This window comes from Cololabis saira, chromosome 9 (genome assembly GCF_033807715.1).
Source record: "Cololabis saira isolate AMF1-May2022 chromosome 9, fColSai1.1, whole genome shotgun sequence".
NCBI classification, from domain to species: Eukaryota; Metazoa; Chordata; class Actinopteri; order Beloniformes; family Belonidae; genus Cololabis; species Cololabis saira.
Window position 1 is genome coordinate 4,867,914 of NC_084595.1, and position 25,985 is coordinate 4,893,898.

The following is a 25,985-nucleotide window of genomic DNA, read 5'->3' on the forward strand; positions in this document are numbered from 1 at the left end:
CACAATCCTAATGTCCGCTTTTACGTGGAATCTGAGAAACAACCCGGAAGTTGTTTTATTCTGAAAGAAGCGGCGGCGGACGCCGGACGCCTCAGCCAATTGCACGAAAGTGCGCTCGTTTCACTTTACAGCGGTGCTAAATCGGGCGGAGTTAAAGGCAACTCATGCACAACGGTCGGTAGATGGTGAGACTTATGATGACACGACGCCACACGGAAACAAAATCGAGCTTACTCCGTGCGAGCGTTTCCTTTTAGTTGTCAACAACGAGTGTTAAAAGGTATTAGGTAAAAGCAGCTGACAGTGAATAGCAGTAAATACTTTATAAAACCTTCTACAGACAGTTTTGTCGAACAAATCTTTGTTTTGTAGTCCGTTTTGTCACAATCGTGAGCTGCGGTCACCCGGATGGTAAGTAAAGCTTATTGTTATTTTGTTATTTATAAGTTATTTTGCTGTCAGTCACATTAAGTTTAATAATACACATTATTACTAGGTTTAATTTTAAAGCAGATCAAATACTAACATCCTGTTGCAAAGACAGTCCCTTGTATCGTTTGACCTCCGGTATTTCATTTATTTATTTATTTATTGCTACATATATATATATATATATATATATATATATATATATATATATATATATATATATATATATATAAATATAAATGTATATGTAAATATAATAATATAATATAATATAATAATATATATATATAATAATATAAAATATATATTATATATAAAAACAATTAAAAACAAATCCTACATGACAAAGAATGATACATTAAAATATAACAGACATAAAATACATACAAAAGTAAACAAAAATAAAATATATATCAATATAGTAATGATAACATTCATAACTCCTAACAGATTACAATTAACTTACAAAAACATTAGTCACATTCTACAACAACCTCTTTCTGCATTACAGCTCTTCTAAGTATTTTCTTTAAAATCGTTGGTATCATGTTGGCCTGTGTTGAAAAAATCGATTCTCCGATTTTAAATCGATTCTCATATTAATTCCTAAATATCGATTCATAAGTCTAAAGATCGATTTAAAAAAATATATATATATATATTTTTTTCCATCATTACATTACAACTTTTGGTACTTTTTTTGTTTATGCCCAAAAAAGGAATGTTTTGTTGGACACGAGAATAACTGGTGCCATGTTTTTGCCTTAAAATATGTTTAAAGGTATGAAAACATTAAAGTTTTCACTTATAATAGTAAAAATTGTCTATATTTCTTTGCTTTATATACTGTCTTGGGGTTACATTTGCATAAATGTTAAAAACCAAATTCTCATAAATGGGGAAAAAATAAAAGCGATTTCATCCGTCTCTGTTTCCTCCCTGGATCTGTTTGATAATTCTGACCCACGATGTTTCTGTTTCAGTTCTATCAGCATTCTGGGAGCTGATTGGTCCTTACAGCATCATTAGCTGCAATACTTGCTGTTGAATCTCAATATAATACTAGTATTAATATGTTGCAGAACTAGACAGTCATATAATTCATGCAACAGCTGAAAAAACAGTTTTATTAACACTAACCCAAATCAATATCGGATCGAATCAAAGCGTGATAATCGATTCTGAATCTTAAGAATCCGAATCAAATCGATTCTTGATATTTGAATCGATCCCCAGCCCTAGTATCATGTTGCCAGTCTACCAGCGTTCAGTTATTCTGCTCCTCACCGGTGGAACAAACTTCCTGTAGACCTGAGGTCTGCTGCAACTGTAGATCCTTTAAATCAGGATAAAAACATTACTGTTTAATTAAATACTGACCTGCTGTATTCTACTGCCCTTACTTTTTAACAGCTTGTGCCTTTTATTATTGTACCTCTTTTCTTATCATTTTATTTCATTTTATTTGTTATTTACTGTTTATTGTGTCTTGCTGCTTTTAATGTTGATGTAAAGCCCTTTGAATGACCTTGTGTTGAATTGTGCTATACAAATAAACTTGCCTTGCCTCGTGACAAGCAACTTTATATTTTGAATGAATGAATGAATGAATTAAATTTATTCAGTCGTGACAACACAAAACACCAAAAAAACATTGTGCACAGCATTAACATTTCATACAAAACCAAAAATGTGTTGAACAAAGACTGAAAAGGCTGAAGCAAACTGCTTATATATCTATATTACCAACTTTCTTTTTTTGGCTACCGACCTCCAGAAAAGCAAAAAGAGAATAGAAAAGCAAAGAAACGACAAAAGGCAAAGAAACAACAGAAAAGCAAAGAAACATTAACAGATAGTCAATCGCACTTATAAGCTTCAAAAATAGCTTTACAAACCATTTTCTTAAAAACAAAAAGAGAATGACATGTTTTTAAATGTATGTTGGCATCATTCCAGAATTTAACTCCAGTAATGGAGACATGTCTCCTTTTCATTCCTTTTTTTTTTTTAGCTTTTTGTTCGGTAAAATTGCAGACACGTCTAAGATTATAACGAGTCTCCTGAATTGAAAAGAACCTCTGTATTGAGTCAGGGAGCATTTTTGATTTTGCTCTGAACATCATTTGCATGATTTTATAATAAAACAAATCATAAAATGTAATAACATGAGAATTTAGAAAAAGTGGATCTGTGTGAGCAAAGTAATCAGCCTAATTGATGATACGTATGGCTCGTTTTTGAAGTTTTATTATTGAATTTAAGGTGGTTTTAAAGGTGGATCCCCACAATTCCACACAGTAAGATAAATAGGGAACAATCAATGAGTGGTAGATCAAATGCAAGGCCTTGGAATTCAGTACATTTCTGGATTTATACAGGATTGCGAGTGATTTTGAAATTTTCCCTTTTTTTTTTTTTTTTTTCCCTGAGACGATCAGAAAATTGTGAATGGGGATTTTTTTTATCCGAGTTCACAGTTATGTATTTGCTCCCTCTGTAGTTAATATCATAATGAAGATGATAAACAATTGTGATACTATCTTTGTAAATGCTGTCAGTCTGAACATGGATTATCTTCACAGGCAAACAAACAGAATGTGCTGTGAATTGTTCTTTTATCTCGCCTTCAGCCAAGTAAACCATGTAAGTACAAGAGATAATAAACACATAACACTTCCAAATGTGTACGCAGAAGATGATTGTGATGTTTGCTCTTTTGTGTTTTGTCTTTTCAGATGTGACTTATATCTGATGTGGCCTGTCATCAGTTCTCACTTCATCCATGTGTATTATCTTCCTCAAGTTTGACCCCCGGCCTGCGTCCAAAAATGCCTACAGGTACAATCGCCCTCTCTGTCCAAAAATAACTCTAAGATTTGAACATTTTCAATGAGAACTAAGTGATCGCAACAAGGAACGGACACAGCAGTAATAATAAAACACAGCTTTATTTTAAACACACATTACACTTAAAACAAGAGTCATTACCAGAAAAATAACTTATTTGACAATTTTCACCTGTTTCAAGTCAATTTTCACTTGAAATAAGTAGAAAAATTTGCCAGTGGGACAAGATTTATCTTGATCATTACAAGCAAAAAAGTCTTGTTCCACTGGCAGATTTTTCTACTTATTTTAAGTGAAAATCTACTTAAAACAGGTGAAAATTGTTGTTTTTTCCAGTGATGAATCTTGTTTTAAGTGTAATGAGATTTTTTTGACTAAAAATGAGACATTTTAACTAGAGATAAGACAAATATTCTTGTTAAGATTTTGAGTTTTTGCAATGTAGGTAAATGGTCTGGGCATGTTAAGGATTTATATGGTCACATTTTAAGTTTAAACGATGTAATTAAATGCTTTATTTTAAGCACTAAACTGCATGAAAGTGTCTAAGTGGAATTTTCAAATAAACGCAGAACATTTAGGCAGACAGTGAAACTTGCTCAGTTCAATCTCTCACGGGCAAAGATGTTGACGGCGTTATCGGGTATTTGTTTGGATTTGGTAGAAGGAGCTCAGATTGATGCTTACTAGCTTTGTCCCCATCAGGATTTTTTATCTCCCGATCACTTGAGTTTGAGTTTCTGCCCATCCCGATTTTTCACGATCCGATCATTTTTTTTGGCTCCCGATACATTTCCGATACTTTTTCCCGATCAGATACATTTTGGCAATGAATTAAAGAAAAAAAAAAAAGAAAAAAAAAGAGGACTAAAACTAAATTATCCCAAGTTTATTTTATTGTCCATTGGAGAACAACATGGACATTTATTTCAACAAAGCTGATCAGCACGGATAAGTGACAAAATGTAAAAACATGAAATTGTAAACTAAAACAAAAAGTGCAGAATAGTGCAATAACTAAAATAAATACATTTAACTTCAAAAGAGGTAGTTGAATGACATCCAGTCAAACTGAGTAATCAGCAGACTTGGCGTGCTCACTCAAAAAGACCAAAAGTGTGTCACCGGGTGCCAGTCCAAAAAACATGTAAAAAAAATCAAAAATCCGACAGCACTCACTGTAAGTACAAAACTTTTAATATATGGTTAAATCACTGCACAGCAGCAGAGAATCGGACGCGTTTCAGCTTACAGCCGTCCTCAGCGATGAATGATTAAGTGGATTTTCCCATTTAACAGAAGCCAGCTGACTCTGATCGACACTAAACCAATCGGAATAAAAACCATACATCAATCATGGAATAAGAAGTGCCATGAAAATATTTAAATACAATAGAGAAACATCAAAGAAAAATAATAAATTGATACAAATAGAAAGCTTTTTAAGTAGGCCGCACAAACCCAAGAATCAACTAAAAAATACAAGATAATGTGCATAGATCCATAGTGGCATCGGGAATAGATATGTGACTGTACAATCACCATCTACAGAAAGCACGACAACACACATTCCTCATTCATACCTTTTGGATGTTCTGTCTGTAAATAATGTATCCAATAGGCCTCTCGTTGGAGGAGTTTCCTGTCTCTGTCCCCTCCCCTTAAGCTGGGCAGACACTGTGCGATATTTTAAATCGTTTGATTCAGCCCCATCTCACACTGCACCACTAGATCGCGGAGTTCAAAAGTTCACAGTCCACGATTTATGTTCTCACACTGTACGACCCGATGCTCTGATGCTCCGTCTGCTCACACTATACGATCATTATCCTCCCGTCGGAACCTCTGTTACTGGAACTCGAGGCCGGTTTTGGGGCAGGGGTGGGCTGTGTCCACCCAAACGTGTATCCTGCCCACCCGATCAAAGGTTATGGGATCCTTTATTTTTTTATAATTTAATTTTTTTATGTATATAAAAAAAAATCCCAGAATATCTGTACCGTTTCTGATTGGGTGGGCACTGCGCATCATTTTTAGACACAACAAAGAACGCATACCACAAAAGTTGTGTCTCGGCAGAGGGACCCAGCTTCCCAGCAAAATGAACCCTTCTTTTTGTTCAGAACAGCGCAGAGGGCACGCTGTTGAATAGCAACATTTATAAGGCGTTATAAATAACAGGGGGGCTGTGCCTGGGCCGGGACTCGTGTTTGCAGAGGCAGATTGCCCTGATGCCCTGAAGGCTGATTTATGGTTCCGCGTTACACCAATGCAGAGCCTACGGCGTAGGGTACGCGGCGACCCGCACCGTCCGTGGAAATGCAGTCTTTTTTTCTGCTATTAAAACATGATTTGTAATGTGAATTTGCAAAACTTAAACTACAAATAATAGTTTTTGAGGTGACATCAGAGATTGCGCATGCTCCTTGCGAAAGGATGAGGCAAATCGGGTCGTAGCTGCTTCAACTGTGCGATTCCTTCACGAGGAGCGACCAGGATTTCAAACACGCTTGATTTTCTTGCGACCTCACGATTCCTGATCGGGAGCTCGTCGTGAGGTGTTAATCTCTCGTCGTTACCGCACGTTTAATGCACGAGGCACGACCAACAATTGGGTCAAAATCCGTCCCGATCCAAAAAATAGTCGCACGACTGGAAAATCGTCTCAAAACGAGCCGATAATCGCACAGTGTCTGCCCGGCTTTAGTTGGTAACACATCTGACTTATTGTTGCCATAGCAACCGTCCAGACCTCTCGGGTCTTCTGGTTCAGATCTAGCTCCGTGTCCCCAGAATCAGAACCAAACCTGGAGAAGCAGCATTCAGCTTTTCTGCTCCACAGATCTGGAACAAACTTCCAGAAAACTGCAGGAACGCTGAAACCATCAGTTCCTTTTTAAATCAAGGTTAAAAATTGAATTTGTTTACAGCTGCCTACGATGGAATTATTTAAACCATTCTGAATTTAATTTTAAACAATGTTAATTGCAGTAACTCTAGCTTAGGTCTAACTTTTCTTTCTTTATTCTCCCACTGCACTGTAACTCTTTACTTTTCTTCCTCTTTACTTTTCATGTTTTCATTATGTAAAGCACCTTGAATTGCCTTGTTGCTGAAATGTGCTAAATAAACTTGCCTTGCCTATGGACCAACTCCACATCGAAATTATTGATTTGAATACAATGTCATTTGTCATTTGTAATTTATGTATTTCAAAACAGGGACAGTGCACAATAAGACATTAATCTTGTACAAGAGAATATGCATTGTACCAGGTTGTAGCAGCTTGCTATTTTCCACCTGTAGTCCCTGGGCAGGTTTGATGGAATAATACATAAAAAATATTATAGAAAAAGAAAAAATAAGTAAAAGAGCAGAACAAAGCAAAGAGACAATAGATAAAATAGATTAATAAAACATGGATGCAGATTCAACAGAGCATGAGATCTGTCAGATGTTGGCACCTAAGATTTAAAGCCCCCCCCCCCCCCCCCCCCCCCCCTACACACACACACACACAACACACTTCATAAATGTACACACACTTGTCTTGACGGTAACCAACGCTTGGCCAGATGTGAGAAACTGTGGGGACTTGTACATGAAATAATGTCTGTTGGCAGAGTTTTCCATTGAGTCATTGCAATACATGAGAATGATGACTTCCCACTGTAAAAACTCAAAATCTTAACAAGAATATTTGTCTTATTTCTAGTTAAAATGTCTCATTTTTAGTAAAAAAAAAATCTCATTACACTTAAAACAAGACTCATCACTGGAAAAAACAACAATTTTCACCTGTTTCAAGTAGATTTTCACTTAAAATAAGTAGAAAAATCTGCCAGTGGAACAAGATTTTTTTGCTTGTAATAAGAAGATAAATCTTGTCCCACTGGCAGATTTTTCTACTAATTTCAAGTGAAAATTTACTTGAAACAGGTGAAAATTGTCAAATAAGTTATCTTTCTGGTAATGACTCTTGTTTTAAGTGTAATGAGATTTTTTGACTAAAAATGAGACATTTTAACTAGAAATAAGACATATATTCCTGGTAAGATTTTGAGTTTTTGCAGTGTGACTTTAGAATATAAAACAGGTAAAATACAAGAAAATAGTGACGGTGGCCAAAGAAATTGTAAACACAGGTCGCACTCATGACGCTGGTGACGTTTCTGTCGTATAATGTGACGTTCTGAAGCCTAAATGTCAGTTTCTTCCTGTTTACACTCAGTACTTGATTAGTTTTTTCACCTAGTACTTTTTGACTTTTACTCAAGGATGGATGACTACTTTTTTTTTTCTAACAATATCTTTATTTGTTTTTCAAAATCTTTCCAATGACACAAAAATAAGAGTGCTCTTACATAAAAGGAAACATCAAGGGCCGCTGAATTATTGTCCAGCAATCGAATCATATTCCTTACAACTCAGATATTTATAAGATATAATAAAGCAAAACACTCAATTTAGGTTTAAATGAGAAAAGGAAAGAGGAAAAAGAAAGAAAAAAAGAAAAAATAAATAAATAAAACCCCAAACAAAACAAAAAAGTAACAGAGAGCAAACCCTCCACAGTCGTAGAGAGCGAACCCTCCACAGTCGTAGAGAGCAAACCCTCCATAGTCGTAGAGAGCAAACCCTCCACAGTCGTAGAGAGCAAACCCTCCACAGTCGTAGAGAGCAAACCCTCCATAGCCGTAGAGAGCAAACCCTCCACAGCAGTAGAGAGCAAACCCTCCACAGCCGTAGAGAGCAAACCCTCCACAGCAGTAGAGAGCAAACCCTCCACAGCCGTAGAGAGTAAACCCTCCATAGCCGTAGAGAGCAAACCCTCCATAGCCGTAGAGAGCAAACCCTCCATAGCCATAGAGAGCAAACCCTCCACAGCCGTAGAGAGCAAACCCTCCACAGTCGTAGAGAGCAAACCCTCCATAGTCGTAAAGAGCAAACCCTCCATAGTCGTAGAGAGCAAACCCTCCATAGTCGTAGAGAGCAAACCCTCCATAGTCGTAGAGAGCAAACCCTCCATAGTCGTAGAGAGCAAACCCTCCACAGTCATAGAGAGCAAACCCTCCATAGTCGTAGAGAGCAAACCCTCCATAGTCATAGAGAGCAAACCCTCCATAGTCGTAGAGCAAACCCTCCATAGTCGTAGAGAGCAAACCCTCCATAGTCATAGAGAGCAAACCCTCCATAGTCGTAGAGCAAACCCTCCATAGTCGTAGAGAGCAAACCCTCTATAGTCGTAGAGAGCAAACCCTCTATAGTCGTAGAGAGCAAACCCTCCATAGTCGTAGAGAGCAAACCCTCCATAGCCGTAGAGAGCAAACCCTCCATAGCCGTAGAGAGCAAACCCTCCATAGTCATAGAGAGCAAACCCTCCATAGTCGTAGAGAGCAAACCCTCCATAGTCGTAGAGAGCAAACCCTCCATAGTCGTAGAGAGCAAACCCTCCATAGTCGTAGAGAGCAAACCCTCCATAGTCGTAGAGAGCAAACCCTCCATAGTCGTAGAGAGCAAACCCTCCACAGTCGTAGAGAGCAAACCTCCATAGTCGTAGAGAGCAAACCCTCGTCAGCCGTAGAGAGCAAACCCTCGTCAGCCGTAGAGAGCAAACCCTCCATAGTCGTAGAGAGCAAACCCTCCATAGTTGTAGAGAGCAAACCCTCCATAGCCTTAGAGAGAAAACCCTCCACAGTCGTAGAGAGCAAACCCTCCACAGTTGTAGAGAGCAAACCCTCCACAGCCGTAGAGAGCAAACCCTCCATAGTCGTAGAGCAAACCCTCCATAGTCGTAGAGAGCAAACCCTCTATAGTCGTAGAGAGCAAACCCTCTATAGTCGTAGAGAGCAAACCCTCCATAGTCGTAGAGAGCAAACCCTCCATAGCCGTAGAGAGCAAACCCTCCACAGTCGTAGAGAGCAAACCCTCCACAGTCGTAGAGAGCAAACCCTCCATAGTCGTAGAGAGCAAACCCTCCATAGTCGTAGAGAGCAAACCCTCCATAGTCGTAGAGAGCAAACCCTCCATAGTCGTAGAGAGCAAACCCTCCATAGTCGTAGAGAGCAAACCCTCCGCAGTCGTAGAGTGCAAACCCTCCATAGTCGTAGAGAGCAAACCCTCCATAGCTGTAGAGAGAAAACCCTCCATAGTCGTAGAGAGCAAACCCTCCATAGTCGTAGAGAGCAAACCCTCCATAGTCGTAGAGAGCAAACCCCTCCATAGTGGTAGAGAGCAAACCCTCCATAGTCGTAGAGAGCAAACCCTCCATAGTGGTAGAGAGCAAACCCTCCATAGTCGTAGAGAGCAAACCCTCCATAGCTGTAGAGAGAAAACCCTCCATAGTCGTAGAGAGCAAACCCTCCATAGTCGTAGAGAGCAAACCCTCCATAGTCGTAGAGAGCAAACCCTCCATAGTCGTAGTCCTTCCCTGTCCTTCCTCTCTGGAATGTTCCAGCCTCGGGCCGACGGCAGAGGTGTGTTATGAGAACCGATTTAGACACGGACCTGGGGAAAGGTGAAAGCTACTTTGTCACACTGAGTCTATATATAGACTACTGTTTGCAGAAATTGTTTTGTTGCATTGTGAGTCAAAAACAATATGATGATGATACAACTGAGTCAGGTATGTGGAAAATCACAGCAGGCAGGATGATAAAAATGTATCTGCGTGAGTTAAATGGCTTCATGTTCAGCACAAATTAGGCACTGATTACCCTCATGCTAATTAGGGCCCGAGCACTGACAGTGCGAAGGCCCTATTGTATCTGTCGGAATTGTTGTTTTTATCCTTGTTTTTCTTCCGACGAAATGAGGGCCTTTTTGCCCCTTTAAACGTGCCCCAAAGTCACCAAATTTTGCACGCAAGCCAGGCCTGGAGAAAAATTTGATATTTAATGGTTTGCATTAATGGGCGTGGCCTAATGGCTCAACAGCGCCCCCCAGAAAACTTTATGCCTCAAGCCCCACGATACGGTTTGACGTACATGCATGAAAATCGCTACACACCTGTATCATGTCGCAACTTAAAGAAAAGTCTCTTGGCGCCATGGCCGAAACCGAACAGGAAGTCGGCCATTTTGAATTAATCGTGTAATTTTGGCGCAATTTATGCCATTTTTTTGGGCCGTTAATGCAGCCCTAACCGTAACGTGCACCCAGGTGTGTTATACATCAAAATGTGCGTCTCGATCCTGCGACGACACGCATTACTTTACTCAGTCAAAAGCGTTACCGTGGCGACGCTAGACGCCAAAAAGCGCGCCCCCCCTTCATCTGATTGGTCCATATGTGATAGTTCCTACTTTCTGCTATAACTTTTGAATGGTTTGATATAAAGAGTCGTGGGTGGTGTCATCGGACTTGGTTTTGAGTCCTTGACCTTTATTGGTGAAAATTGCACGCGCGAGGGCCCGTTCATCGCTGCTTGCAGTTGTTTTTTTTACCTCTCCTCATGCCTCTGTCTCCCTGCCTGGAGACTCTCTCTACTCACTGAGCAGCTCCTTCAGGTCATTGGTGATCCAGCTCATGAGTTTAAACATGTCATTCCCAAATGTCTTAACAATATTTATTGTCCCGACTTAACAAATGAAATTGGGTCACCATCTATAAATAGTTATCTCATTTTATGGCATTCCATCTATATTCCACATTAGTTTTTGATTTCAGTACAAATAGCTCGCCGCACAGTTCAAGATAAATTGATAAAATTATATGGAACACTTCCCTCTAGCGCAAAAGCTGTTTTTGTCAAATACAAAGACACCGTCCTATAACTGAAGGTTGATTAGCTTTAATACTTATCTGCTTATCAGCATGCTTTGGACATGATGCAGCTGTGTTGAGCCGCATTTTGTAATAACGGTGCATTTTGTAATAAACGTCCAAAATGTAAGAACCTTTTCATTTCATTTTGTAATAAAGACGCATTTTGTAATAAACTGCCCCATTTTGTAATAAATTTTGTTATTGCATTTTGAGAAGATTATTATAAAATGCACTTGCAACCTTTTTATTTTCTAGGAAATAATAACATGGTGCATTATGTAATAATACCTATTATTGTTGTTTAACAATTAATTTATACAAGAGTGACTTTTGTTGTTTTTTATGCAACTTCCCTTAGAGCTATGTAGCCCAATAAATCTATGTATAAAACTCCAAATATAACTTTAGTTGCCTATTTGAAGTTTGGACTTATATGCCAATAAAAAAGAAATAAACTTTTCTTTCTTTCTTTCTTTCTTTCTTTCTTTCTTTCTTTCTTTCTTTCTTTCTTTCTTTCTTTCTTTCTTTCTTTCTTTCTTTCTTTCTTTCTTTCTTTCTTTCTTTCTTTCTTTCTTTCTTTCTTTCTTTGTCATCCCTAAACTTATAACTTATTACATAATGCACCATGTTATTACATTTTCTAGAGAATAAAAAAGTTGCAAGTGCATTTTGTAATAATCTTCTCAAAATGTAATAACTTATTACATAATGCAGTAAAATTTATTACAAAATGCGTTGGGGTAGTTTATTACAAAATGCGGCTTTATTACAAAATGAAATGACAAAGTTATTACATTTTGGACGTTTATTACAGAATGCGGCTCACCAAGTTGGCTGATTGTTGCCGTGGTTCTAAGAGGCTTCGCTGGGATCTGTCCCGTCAGCATCATTAGTGTTAGTTCTGTCTTCAGGGACAGCGGTGACTCACGTGGTTGCCGTGGAAACAGGCCGTCATTAGCCTTCGGCACGTCACGCTTGACCCCGGCGAGGCCCGTTTGCTGTATTTGTTTGCTCTTAAAAGGCTCCCTCTTTAAAAGATTAATAGGGGACCTTTGCCATGCAAAGAAGAAACATGCAGCTGTTCTAACAGGTCAATAACTTTCACCGGGCTGTCTTTGCTTATGTTGCTTTTGTAGTGTCACAATAGCATGTTGGATCAAATTCTGTGAAGGTTTGGGCAGCTATACATGGAATAGGTCAAAATGCAATTTTCTGGTTTCAAAAACCACATGATTTGATTTTGAAGATTTTATTTCGAAGATGCATAAAAAGGCGTACAAAAAAGTGAAAAAACAGAATACAAATATATATATATATATATATATATATATATATATATATATATATATATTCCTACCCTGAATCTTACATACATTCTTACATATAATAAGACAAGTTTCAATAACGGTTCTATACAGTGATATAATACTAAATTATATGTAAATATAAATATAGTCAAAATAAAAAAAATGAAGGCAAAAAAAAGAAGCAAAACAAACACCCAGTAGTAGTGTAGTTGTGCTTCTATGTATGTACTAATAGAAGTAATTATAATGCATAGTATTACATTATTACTACTTTACTATAATACTACAGTATAATATAGAACAATAGAACAATATACTTCAATAACTATATAAGAGTAGATATGCTATATACAGTATACACTGCTTCATTTATTTACCTCCAATTATATACATGAAAATTACTATAAATCTATATATCGACATATCTACATATAACTATAAATCAGTATAAATTAATGGAGATATAAATATATAAATACTGTACGTATAATACAACTCAATATATCCATATACTTACTTACATATAACATATCTATATCCATAATATACATCTATATATCTACATATGCTAATAAATGTACATATCTACATGTTTATTCACATCTGTATTTTGAATATTAAATTGTGATATGTTTTGACTTTGTTTTAGCTGCATGTTTAGGCTGTTCCACAGTTTCACTCCGCAGGTCGACATATATCATATATATATATATATATATATATATACACACACACACACACACTATATGCCCCGAACACAACCACTACAGCCCCAAACCAAAGCAGCGAGAGGGGACGAATGGGCGGTAGGGCATGCCCATATCAAAATTTCCAGAAATTTTCTAGTTTTTTCTTTATTTTTCAGACGAAATTAGGGCCTTTTTTCCCCCTAAATGTGCCCCAAAAGTCACCAAATTTTGCACGCAAGCCAGGCCTGGTGATAAATTTGATATTTAATGGTTTGCATTAATGGGCGTGGCCTAACGGCTCAACAGCGCCCCCTAGAAAACTTTGTGCCTCAAGCCCCACAATACGGTTTGACGTACATGCACAAAAATCGCAACACACTGTATCATGTCGCAACTTAAAGAAAAGTCTCTTGGCACCATGGCCGAAACCGAACAGGAAGTCGGCCATTTTGAACATTTTGAATTAATCGTGTCATTTTGCCGCAATTTATGCCATTCCTTCAGCCGTTAATGCGGCCCGAACCGTAACGTGCACCCAGGTGTGTTATACATCAAAATGTGCGTCTCTATCCTGCGACGATGCGCATTACTTTTCTCAGTCAAAAGCGTTAGCGTGGCGGCGATAGACGCCAAAAAGCGCGCCCCCCCTTCATCTGATTGGTCCATATTTGATAGTTCCTACTTTCTGCAATAACTTTTGAATGGTTTCCCATAAAGAGTCATCGGTGGTGTCATCGGACTCGGTTTTGAGTCCTTGAAAAAAATTGGAGCAAATTAGCCCCGCCCCTTCTTCTGATTGATTGATACATAGAGAGTCGTGGGTGGTTTGATCCGCTAAATTTCCAGGCCTGAAGAATCTACATGCAAGTCATACAAGCTTCCACTACACGTGCACAAGGGTGCGAGGGCCCGTTCATCGCTGCTTGCAGCTTTAATTCTCATTGCTCTCTTCTGCAAAAGCACAAGGGATGACATGGTACGATGGAGGTTACCGTTTCTTCCAATCAAGTGAATATTTGTTACCTTTTGTTTCATAAAAGCAGGGTTGAACCAGTGATGTTATTTCCTCACTACACAACTGATGGCAGTGACCTGCTAATAGAGACATGTCATATGTAATAGTTGTTGGAGCACACGCAGGCCACAACTCTAAAAGTTAATGGTTGTAAACATAATGGCATCATTACTCACCAACTTCCTCTGAATAATAATACAGGTCAAACTGTGGTGCAGTGCTCAACTGACAGACTGTGCACGTCCAATTTGAAGAGCATTTATTATAAATCAGATCCCGCTCATGTTCGAGCTGTTTCCCTCATGTTTGTAATAGTAAATATTTGTGTTACAGCTTTGCCGGGGCAATAAAAACTAATTTACAATGGGATGCAGCAAATGCAGAGGTTATTTACATGTTGGCGGCACAGGCAGCTTTCCAAAATGAGATGTAGATGAGATGATTTACTGCAAAATGTTATTTCAGATTCCTTTTACCACCCTAATATTCTGTTTTGTTGCTATAATAAGTAGCTTTCTGACAACAGTGGCGATCTGTGAAGCCCTTAGATATTTACAGAATGACAAATACACACACCCAAGACTCAAGACTTCATTTAAATGTAAATATTTAAGATGTAAGTTATGGAAATTACTCCTAAATTGACTCCAACTGGCTTTTTGCTCTAGAAACTCCACATTTATTTGTGCTTGTGATGTTATGTTAACACAATAAATTAGCTGGTGCACAGGCAGTCAGCACAATTAAGAAGTAAAAAATAACAACCCTGATTTCACACATTTTAGTAATATTAGTGTAAGGATAAGAGTGACAGTTTCATTTAGTTAATTTTATCAACATCCCCTATCTTGTTTTCATTTTTTTATACATCTAATGTTAAACAATATTTGATAGAAAGTTATGATAGAAACATAAAGCATTTGAAATGCATAAAGCAGACAACAGTGGCTGTGTAAAATGTAAAGATGTGTGAATTCATGTCCTATTTTCTGTCACATTCCCTCTAATCTTTACTGCTCAAAACTCGGAAATTACAGATCAGCCTCTTCAACCTCTTGTGTTTGTCTCTTCAGGCTCATTTTGGCTGCAAACAGAGATGAGTTTTACGCCAGACCATCCAAAGCTGCAGACTTCTGGGGGAGCAACAATGAGATCCTCAGTGGTGAGTCGGAACATCAGAGATCACCTCGCCACCAGTAACCACACTGATCTTGAACAGCAATAGAATTAAAATAACTAGAACATTTCAGGAAATGTTTTAAATGGGCCCTACTGCCCAATCGTCCCCTCTCGCTGCTTTTGTTTGGGGCTGTAGTGGTTGTGTTTAAGGTTGTTTTGGTTGTGTTTAAAGTGGTACTGGTTGTTTTTAAGGTTGTTTTGGTTGTGTCGGAGTAGGGCTGGGCGATATATCGAGATTTTAATATATATCGATATATTTTCAAACGCGATATGATACGAGACAATATCGTTTATATCGATTATTAAAAAAATAAATAAAAAAAAAATATATTTTTTTTTATGATTTTGATATAGCTTATTTTGTGACAAATTGACTTGAATGTTTTATTTGAGATTTGCACAAATGTTTTGTTATTTGCACAACTGTCAACCTCAGTGGAAAAGTCTGCCTGTTACTGTCTACATTGTATTAATTACAGTGTATTTTAATTTAATTGTTATGCAGGAAAGGGATATTTGTTTTATTTTATTCAAGAAGCATTTTTATTCTATATATGCAGGCAGTTTATTTTTATTTCATTTGTTTTATACATGTTGATATTGTGCAGACCTCTGTTAATAAAGGAACCTGTGTGACATTTGGCACGAGGCTTTGTATTAAAACTGACTGTTTTTTTAAGGGTTTGCCTCAGAAAAAAATGAAGCTAACAGAGATGCTAACAGAGATGCTAACAGAGATGCTATGCTATAATGCTTTGGGGGAAACCCCAATTATGGCACAGAAAAAATATCGATATATATCGAGTATCAACATTCAGCTAGAAAATATCCAGATATGACTTTTGGTCCATATCGCCCAGCCCTATGTCGGAGGTTGTTCTGGCCATGTTTGGGGTTATTAATAATGGCCATTGGCAAATAAAGCAAACCAAGGCCTGGATGCACGTTGCGGTTCGGGCCACATTTACGGATGGTTTATTCACATGCTCCCCCATACAAATGCATAGGTTTTTGTTAGCCCCATAGGATAGAATGGGACAATTTGGCTTCAATATCTCAAAAGCTGTAAACGACAGCGTAATGAGACCTCAGTATGTTGTAGTCCACAGCAACCTGAGTCTTTTAACGTTGGAACAAAGTCTCTACGATATCGCGTTGCCGCGCAACAAGTGTCCAAAGTTCTGTTAGCATCAAAATGAGCATAGTTGAATATCTCAAAAACCGTAATAGATAGCATGATGAGACTAAAATATGTTGCAGTACAACACGTCCTGGGTTTGTCAATGTTGTAATGATGTCTGTACAATAAACCGTTTCCTAGCAACAAGCGTCCAAAATAAAATGGAAATTCTTTTTAAATAGAAAGTTAAATATCGCAAAAACCATAATAAGTAGCATGATGAGGTTGTGCGGTCCTTTAGTGCCAATCGGGCCGAGTGTTTGTAAATGTGAACGATGTCTCTACGATAAAGTTTGGCCGAGCAATAACCGTCTGAATTTTCACCTTTTTTTAAATTTTTGGCATCTAGCGTTGCCACAGTAACACTTTTGACTGAGAAAAGTAATGCCCATCGAGGCGCGATGGAGACGCATCCAACGATGTATGCCATGCATGGGTGCACGTTGCGGTTCGGGCCGCATTAACGGACGAAAAAAGCGTGCGGAAGAAGAAGAAGAAGAAGAAGGAGAAGGAGAAAAGGGAAACCTTTTCTGTATACTAATATATCGCCTTCATTTTTCCGGTTTTCTGGACCGTGTATAATTTTTGGGGGATTTTTTTCTTCCATATCAGAGCAGTGGGACTTTAGCTTGTTAGCAAAATGGTAGCAACATTGCCCTTTGGGCCATTCTGGACGATTGCAATATGGTCATGCCACTACTTGGCATGCCCATAATAATTAATCACTTGGTGCCTCAGGGGATGTTTTGAACATACAAGTCCCACAAAGTGTGTTGTACTTAAAAGCATCATCTTAGCTTGACAACGTTGAGAACTTTTTAGCAGTGTTTGTCTTCCTTCACAGACAAGAATAAATTAATTTCAGTAATAAATAAAGTCTCCCTCTCCTCAAAATCCAATTCTGCTCTAATCCATCACAGAACATCTCCAGTCACAGTAAAGTATTAAATTGAACGGTGCAGGGATCATATTACAGCCACACAGAGGATCGTCCTTGTGCAGGAGGAAATGCAGACGTGTCCTCGTTGTTATCGGCCTCCCTCCCTCCCTCCCGCCTCCGTAATCGCCGGGTCACGACTCCACGAGCAGCGCTTTAATTGATGTCTGTTTTTATGTAATGTGACAGGAATAAATGGCCCTGCGTTATCATGAGAGCCGGGGCGAAGGCGAGCCAGGCGTGTGAGTGCAGTGCAGCAGGAGGGAGGGCCCAGTGGGAGGCATAGCATGATAAGACAGGAAGTAAGCAATAGCTCCCGGTGGAATTGGAGAGGCTTTCTGTTCACCTCCCACAGGGAAATGACCGTTTGGCTCTATTGGTCACTGTCGGGGTAAAAGGACCTGTCTCAGTCTATCACCAATAGCTGCAGAAGAAACCTTATTTGTGTTAGAAATATGAAATAGAGTTCTCCAGTTTGATTTATCACAACATCTAAATATATTACTGAATGATGCATAATTAAAACAAACCCCAGTTCCTAACTCCACTCAAATAGTTCTGTTCATCTGTTTGTTTGCTATTTTTCTTCACTTTCTGTCATTTTTTCTTTTCATAAGAGTTATACTTTGATGCAATATTTTACTGTTTTACAATTATATTTTGTTGTATTATTATCAGTACAGTTATGAACCAAAGGTTTGATTACAGATATATATGAAGGTCAAAGAGTTTACATGAGGTAAATGTATATATTGGTTCTATAACTATTGTTGTCGACAGAAAACGAAAGTAACGAATGTAACTACGGTTCTATGAATCTGGGCCAAGGGTGGCCTCGGGCCTCGGGCCAGACGGCATCCGCGGCCGTGGTGTGTCCAGGACCACCCCCTCCCCGACGCAGCACTGCTCCAGCCACTGGTCCGCCTCTGGAGCTTGCACGTCCAGGACCGCCCCGGCAACCGACGTCTCCGCCTCCGTGACCTCCGCCTCCGTGACCTCCGCCTCCAGGACCGCCTCTTCAGGGACCGCCTCCTCCAGGACCGCCTCCTGGGCCGGCGCCTCCAGGACCGCCTCCTGGGCCGGCGCCTCCAGGACCGCCTCCTGGGCCGGCGCCTCCAGGACCGCCAAGGGCCTCCCCAGACGGTCCCGCGCCGCTCGCCTCACATACGGGCACGTGAAGGAGAAGGGGTCGTCCTCCGAGGACCGCCCTGGACAGTCCAGCACCCCTCGCCGCACGTCCGGGTAGCTGAAGGTGAAGTCCTCTGCAAGCAGAGTAGGCGGGCGACCCCACCCTGCCGGCTGCTGCGCTGCCAGCGTCTCCAGGGCTGCAGTCTGCCGCTCCGCCTGGCTCCGGATCAGGGCCGCCAGGTCTGCCAGCTCCTGTGCCAGTGCCTCCATCCTGTTGGGCCCCACGTTGGGCGCCAGTGTAGCACGGCTAGTGCTACACTGGCGCTACTCACCTCTCACCACCTACTCCTACACCACCTACTCACCACCCCAAAAAGGTTTAATTTAATAAGGTAAGGCTTAACTCTACACCAGCCTTACATCAGTAAAAGTTCAGAGCTCAAAACCCCCAAGAGTCCCGTGATCGGGACCAAAACGGAACTAGTTTCTTCTGAGCGGAGGAAGATTTTGGTCCGCGGGGTCGCAGTCGGATGCGCGTTACTAGTCAACACAATATATTCATATTAACCCAATATCGCGATACAGTTTGTCACCTCCACGACACGTTTCGTGACGTTTTTGTATCACGAAATTTCGTGGTACGATATATTGTTACACCCCTAGTGTACACCACTGGTCGCCAGACAATCAAGCCTAACACAGGGGGGGGAAGGGGCGCGTACGCCACCTGTACCAGCCAAGGCAATGTCGTGGCAACACTCCAGACCACCCGGGCCCGAACGCTGCGGTCAGCTGGAGCAGAAACAGCGAATGCCTGGCGCTAATACTCCTCCGTACAAAGTTGGCATTTCACTTACGCAATTAAGTTTGAGTGTTTTCCTTTAATATTTATTAGGGTGATGAAGATTTGTAGCCGTGTTTATTAAACGTACTGTTGCTCTTGTGTTTACCAGGTCTGGACCTGGAGTGTGGGAAGGAGGGAGGATCGTGGCTCGGGATCAGCAAGTTGGGCAAACTCGCCGCGATCACAAACTACATGGAAGGACGACCCAACCCCGACGCTAAAGGAAGAGGTAAAAAGCACTGACAAAGTTATCCCACTTATCCCAGCCAACTACAGCTGGAATGCAGAATACCTGTCGTTATATGGTTAATCCATGTAGCTCTTATAATGTAATAATTTCCTGAAAATGTAATAACACCTGAAAATGGAATAAAATTTGCACTTAATTCAATCGAAAATGTAATTATATCCAATTATGTAATAAAATATCCTGACTGATATTTTAATAACATTTTTACCACTAATGTAATACCTTATTACGTTATTGGGAATTTATTACATGGTACTCAAAGTCTGCAATTTAAGCCAATAGTCATTCTGGTGTTTCAAATCCAGCGTATATAACATTCTTAGATACTTAAAACACAAAATGTAGAACTCTGGACTGAAAATTAACATATATATTACATTATTTGTCAAGTATTACATTATCAGTTTTGGAAGAAAAAAAAAAGACCCACCTGAAAATGTAATAAATTCCCAATAATGTAATAAGGTATTACATTATCGGTAAAAATGTTATTACAATATCAGTCAGGATATTTTATTACATTATTGGTGAAGTTATTACAGTATTGGATTTTATTACATTTTCGATTGAGTTAAGTGCAGATTTTATTACATTTTCAGGCGTTATTACATTTTCAGGAAATTATTACACTATTACATATATAGTATCCTGCCTCAAGACTATATTTCATATTTATTGGATAATGTAATCACTCAATCTACAGTACAGTGGCAAGAAATGCTGTTCATTTATTTTCCAAAAATGTGATCAGGTCTTCGTGTAAGTCACAAAAATAGACGGACACAATCCGCCTAAGCTGATGACACACAAACAATATTATTATTATTATTATTATTATTATACGTTCACAGTGCTGGAGCAAAAAGCAAGTGATCTCATAGACTAATTATTTCAACAAATGATAGTTAGAGTCAGTAGTTTACGCCCCCCGGAGTCCAATTAACCAAATTAGTTTAAGATGCTTGGATTGATTTAAAGACATTCTAACATGTTAAGATTGCTGTTCATAACACTGCAAAAACTCAAAATCTTACCGGGAATATTTGTCTTATTTCTAGTTAAAATGTCTCATTTTTAGTAAAAAAAATCTCATTACACTTAAAACAAGACTCTTTACCAGAAAAATAACTTGTTATTTGACAAATTTCACCTGTTTCAAGTAAATTTTCACTTGAAATAAGTAGAAAAATCTGCCAGTGGGACAAGATTTATCTTCTCATTACAAGCAAAAAAATCGTGAAAATTGTCAAATAACAAGTTATTTTTCTGGTAATGACTCTTGTTTTAAGTGTAATGAGATTTTTTGACTAAAAATAAGACAAATATTCCTGGTAAAATTTTGAGTTTTTGCAGTGTACATGATGTTTTTTTAATTCGGAATTAATTATTCCGAATTAAATCATTCAGAATTAAACTATTTCCCTTCGAGTTTACATGGAAATAGTAATTCCGAATTGAGGTTTACATGGAAAACACGTTTGATCGGCTTTATCCAATTCCGCTTGAGGTCTGGGGGGGGGAAATTACGTCTACCGGAAGAAAAACAAACTTAGGCGCTACAACTTCGAAAAGCTCACAATTTTCATGTCTCCTGCCATCTGTTCTTTTAAATATTTCCAGGTCCTCCAAGCTATTTATTAAATAAATGGTCTCTGCTCTTGACCACCGTTTACTGCGTGCTGCCATCTTCACTGCAACAACTCAAACTCTTAACAAGAATATTTGTCTATTTCTAGTTAAAATGTCTCATTTTTAGTCAAAAAAAAGCTCATTACACTTAAAACAAGAGTGTAATGAGATTTTTTGACCAAAAATGAGACATTTTAACTAGAAATAAGACAAAAATTCCTGGTAAGATTTTGAGTTTTTGCAGTGTAGTTACTCTTAAACAGTTGAGCTTTTTTATCTTAGCGAGGATCTGAACAGCCTTTTCCTTTGTTTTATCGGAAGGATTCCTAGTGTCTAACTACCTTATGGAAAAGGATATGGACAGCTACTCCTACCTGAAGAAGGTTTCTGCAGACGGCCAGCTGTACAACGGCTTCAACCTCATCACGGCAGAGTTCAAGTGAGTGGAAGGTGCAAAGAAATCTGCCTCGGTGCCCCAAAAAAAATTTGTCTTCTGATGAGGGATTGCAGTAGATTTTATTGGGTTGAATGAATCCTCTGGATTTGTGAAAAAATAATAAGTATGAGAAATCAAAGCTGTGGCATTTGAAGAAAGTGTTTTACTGTACTATGATATTTTATGGTCTAGTCCAGGGGTCGGCAACCCACGGCTCTTTAGCGCCGCCCTAGTGGCTCCTGGAGCTTTTTCAAAAATGTCTGAAAATGTAAATAGATGAGGGAGGGAAATATATTTTTTGTTTTAATATGGTTTCTGTAGGAGGAAAAATATGACACACACATTCTTAACGTTTTTCAATGTTGTAAAAATCTGAAGAATAAATATTACATTTCAACATTTCTGTTAACAGATTTCAACATTAATTTCGACATTTCGACTTTTTTCTCAACATTTCAACTTTTTTCTCGACATTTTGACTTTTTTCTCAACATTTCGACTTTTTTCTCAACATTTCAACTTTTTTCTCGACATTTCGACTTTTTTCTCAACATTTTGACTTTTTTCTCGACATTTCGACTTTTTTCTCAACATTTTGACTTTTTTCTCAACATTTCAACTTTTTTCACGAAATTTCGACTTTTTTCTCAACATTTCGACTTTTTCCTCGAGATTGTACTTCAACATTAATCTCAACATTTCGACTTTTTTCACGACATTTTGACTTTTTTCTCGACATTTCGACTTTTTTCTCAAAATTTTGACTTTTTTCTCAACATTTTGACTTTTTCCTCAAGATTGTACTTCAACATTAATCTCAACATTTCGACTTTTTTCACGACATTTTTACTTTTTTCTCGACATTTCAACTTTTTTCTCAACATTTCAACTTTTTTCACGAAATTTCGACTTTTTTCTCAACATTTCGACTTTTTCCTCGAGATTGTACTTCAACATTAATCTCAACATTTCGACTTTTTTCTCGAAATTTCGACTTTTTTCTCGAAGTGCATAATGAAAAAAAAAAATCTTCCCCCAGTTCTAACTAATATAGAAACATGCAGCATGTGTTGCTTCATTCTAAGGCTGATACAAGACTTTTCATTTTTTGCGGCTCCAGACATATTAGTTTTTTGTGTTCTTGGTCCAATATGGCTCTTTCAACATTTTGGGTTGCAGACCCCTGGTCTACACAGTGTCATTCCAGCTGCTTTTTTATGAAGCTTGATTGTAACTGAGAGTGTGGGCCTTATGCTGGAATGAAACCTCAAAAGCAGATTCTTATTTCTGCAGTGCTAAGCAGACAGAAATGAAGAAAAGATGCTGAGCCGTGAACAAGCCTGCTCATACTTCAGAGTTTTACACACACACACACACACACACACACACGCACACACGGGCACAGAAAATCTTAAGCATATTAAAAATGATAAACTACTTTTCTCTTTCCCTCTCCCTCGCCGGCTTCTTTTGCCTGATTTGACTGATTGTAGTAAGATTGTAGTAAGCCTGCTAATGAGAGGAGAAGTGAAGTGGGATCAGTCCCTGCTGGGGAACTTGTCTGGGTGAAACTGACACAGAGATTTTTCACCGTCTGCCAAGGATCTGCTGCCACTTTGATGGAAAACAAACCCCTAGAAATATATCCCTGGCATAGAGGAAAAGGAGAATAGTCCCTTCACTCTACATGCGACTGGTCTAGCTTAAGATTATTATAAAATGCACTTGCAACTTTTTTATTTTCTAGGAAATGTAATAACATGGTGCATTATGTAATAATACCTATTATTGTTGTTCGTTTAACAATGAATTTATACAAGAGTGACTTTTGTTGTTTTTTTTATGCAATTTCCCTTAGAGCTTTGTAGCCCAATAAATCTATGTATAAAACTCCAAATATAACTTTAGTTGCCTATTTGAAGTTTGGAATTATATAGGCCATACTAGGGCTGTTCGATTAATCGATTTTAAATCGTAATCGCGATTATGTAATTAGAACGATGTTAAAACGTGAAACTCGTAAAATCGATTTTTCACTTTTTTTTTTTTAATTGGAAATATAACTTACTGTATGTTTGCAAGTGCTGATTTGCTGATTTTTTTTTCAGAGATAAAACTTTATATTTTATTATATTTTTTAAAACTTTTTTTCAACTTATTTTACAGAGTTTTGCATTTTATTCATTCATTTTGGGGCAAATGTTCAATAAAAAAACAGCATATTTGAAATCATTTCTTTGCCTTTTGTCAATTCACAAAATAATCGTAATCGTAATCGAAAATCGGATTTTGAGAGAAAAAAATCGAGATTTTATTTTTGGGCAAAATCGAACAGCCCTAGGCCATACCCCAACGCATTTTGTAATACATTTTGCTGCATTATGTAATAAGTTATTACATTTTGAGAAGATTATTACAAAATGCACTTGCAACTTTTTTATTCTCTAGAAAATGTAATAACATGGTGCATTATGTAATAACAATTCTAAAGCATAGTTTATTTCTTTGTTATTGGCCTATGTAATTCCACTTTTACCCCCCTAAACGTGCCCCAAAAGTCACCAAATTTTGCACCAAGCCAGGCCTGGTGAAAAATGTGATATTTAATGGTTTGCATTAATGGGCGTGGCCTAACGGCTCAACAGCGCCCCCTAGAAAACTTTGTGCCTCAAGCCCCACAATACGGTTCGACGTACATGCACGAAAATCGCTACACACCTGTATCATGTCGCAACTTAAAGAAAAGTCTCTTGGCGCCATGGCCGAAACCGAACAGGAAGTCGGCCATTTTGAATGAATCGTGTAATTTTGGCGCAATTTATGCCATTTTCACGTGTCGTACTTTAACGAACTCCTCCTAGCAGGATCGTCCGTTAGACATAAAACTCGCTCAGTAGACGCAAAAGACGTTAACGATGAAAAGTTATCAAAATTGTGAGTTTTCGTGAAATCGCGTGGCCGCGGCGCCGCGTCAAACTTCAACGCTAAACAGGAAGTGATACTAGTAGCTGATTGGTGGATATGTGATAGTTCCTATTTTCTGCCATAACTTTTGAATGGTTTGACATAAAGAGTCGTGTGTGGTGTCATCGGACTCAGCATTGAGTCCTTGACCATAATTGGTGTGAATTAGCCCCACCCCTTCTTCTGATTGGTCGATATTTGATAGTCCCTATTTTCTGCCACTTTTTACTGAGCCTTGCAGGGCGACCGCCAATGCAAATTAGCCTTTTGGCTACAATTGGGTATATTTACATTTTTAAATGTTTATCAATGTACAAAGTCCCTCTACACAAAATAAAGTAAAAAATGAAATGAAATGAAGGCAAAAAACACCACCCGGTAGCAGTCAAAGACAGAGAGGAAGGAAGTGTCACTTCAGGAAAGGACGAGCTCAACGCTGACTGAAGAAAGTGGTGGATCTCCCCCATAAAACTCTCCTCTAAACCACGGCATAAGATGGAATCTACTGTCATCTGTCAGGGGCAGGTTTTATTAGCAGCATCCTATTAAGCTGATTTGTTGGGAGCTCCATCTTTGAATAAGTCTATAATTTCCAGCTGACTGGCTTAAAATGAGAACCTAGTTAACTCTTGAATATTAACTTGAAGGCTGCGCACACGACCTAACTCCAAAGAGCTGAAGCTGCAGCATCTTCTGATACGAGCTCATGAGAGTTCAGTTTTGTCATAATTCAGATGAAGTTTGATGGGGGGAAATCTAAGATTTGTCTTTTGCAATGTAAGATCACCTTTGATTCAGAGCAGCCACACCCAAAGAAATCAGGTTGTGCACTGCAAAAACTCAAAATCTTACCAGGAATATTTGTCTTATTTCAATTTAAATGTCTCATTTTTAGTCAAAAATCTCATTACACTTAAAACAAGAGTCATTACCAGAAAAAATAACTTGTTATTTGACAATTTTCACCTGTTTCAAGTAAATTTTCACTTGAAATAAGTAGAATATTAGATTTATCTTCTCATTACAAGCAAAAAAATCTTGTTCCACTGGCAGATTTTTCTACTTATTTTAAGTGAAAATCTACTTGAAACAGGTGAAAATTGTTGTTTTTTCCAGTGATGAGTCTTGTTTTAAGTATAATGAGATTTCTTTGACTAAAAATGAGACATTTTATCTAGAAATAAGACAAATATTCTTGTTAAGATTTTGAGTTTTTGCAGTGTGTTTCACTTCACTTTTCAAATCACAAGGAAAAAATCTCATTACACCTAAAACAAGAGTCATTACCAGAAAAATAACTTATTTGACAATTTTCACCTGTTTCAAGTAAATTTTCACTTGAAATAAGTAGGAAAATCTGCCAGTGGAACAAGATTTATCT

General features: G+C 38.3%; 1 protein-coding gene across 1 annotated transcript in view; it reads left to right on the forward strand.

Annotated features, from left to right (window-relative positions):
• Positions 1-248: 248 nt before the first annotated feature.
• tango2 (transport and golgi organization 2 homolog (Drosophila)) overlaps positions 249-25,985 on the forward strand; it is a 47,320-nt gene continuing 21,583 nt past the window's right edge. Inside the window, 6 exon segments of the mRNA XM_061729796.1 lie at positions 249-411; positions 3,015-3,075; positions 3,168-3,270; positions 15,131-15,219; positions 19,435-19,554; positions 21,526-21,643. Coding sequence (XP_061585780.1) covers positions 3,215-3,270; positions 15,131-15,219; positions 19,435-19,554; positions 21,526-21,643 — 383 coding nt within the window. The 5' untranslated portion in view covers positions 249-411; positions 3,015-3,075; positions 3,168-3,214.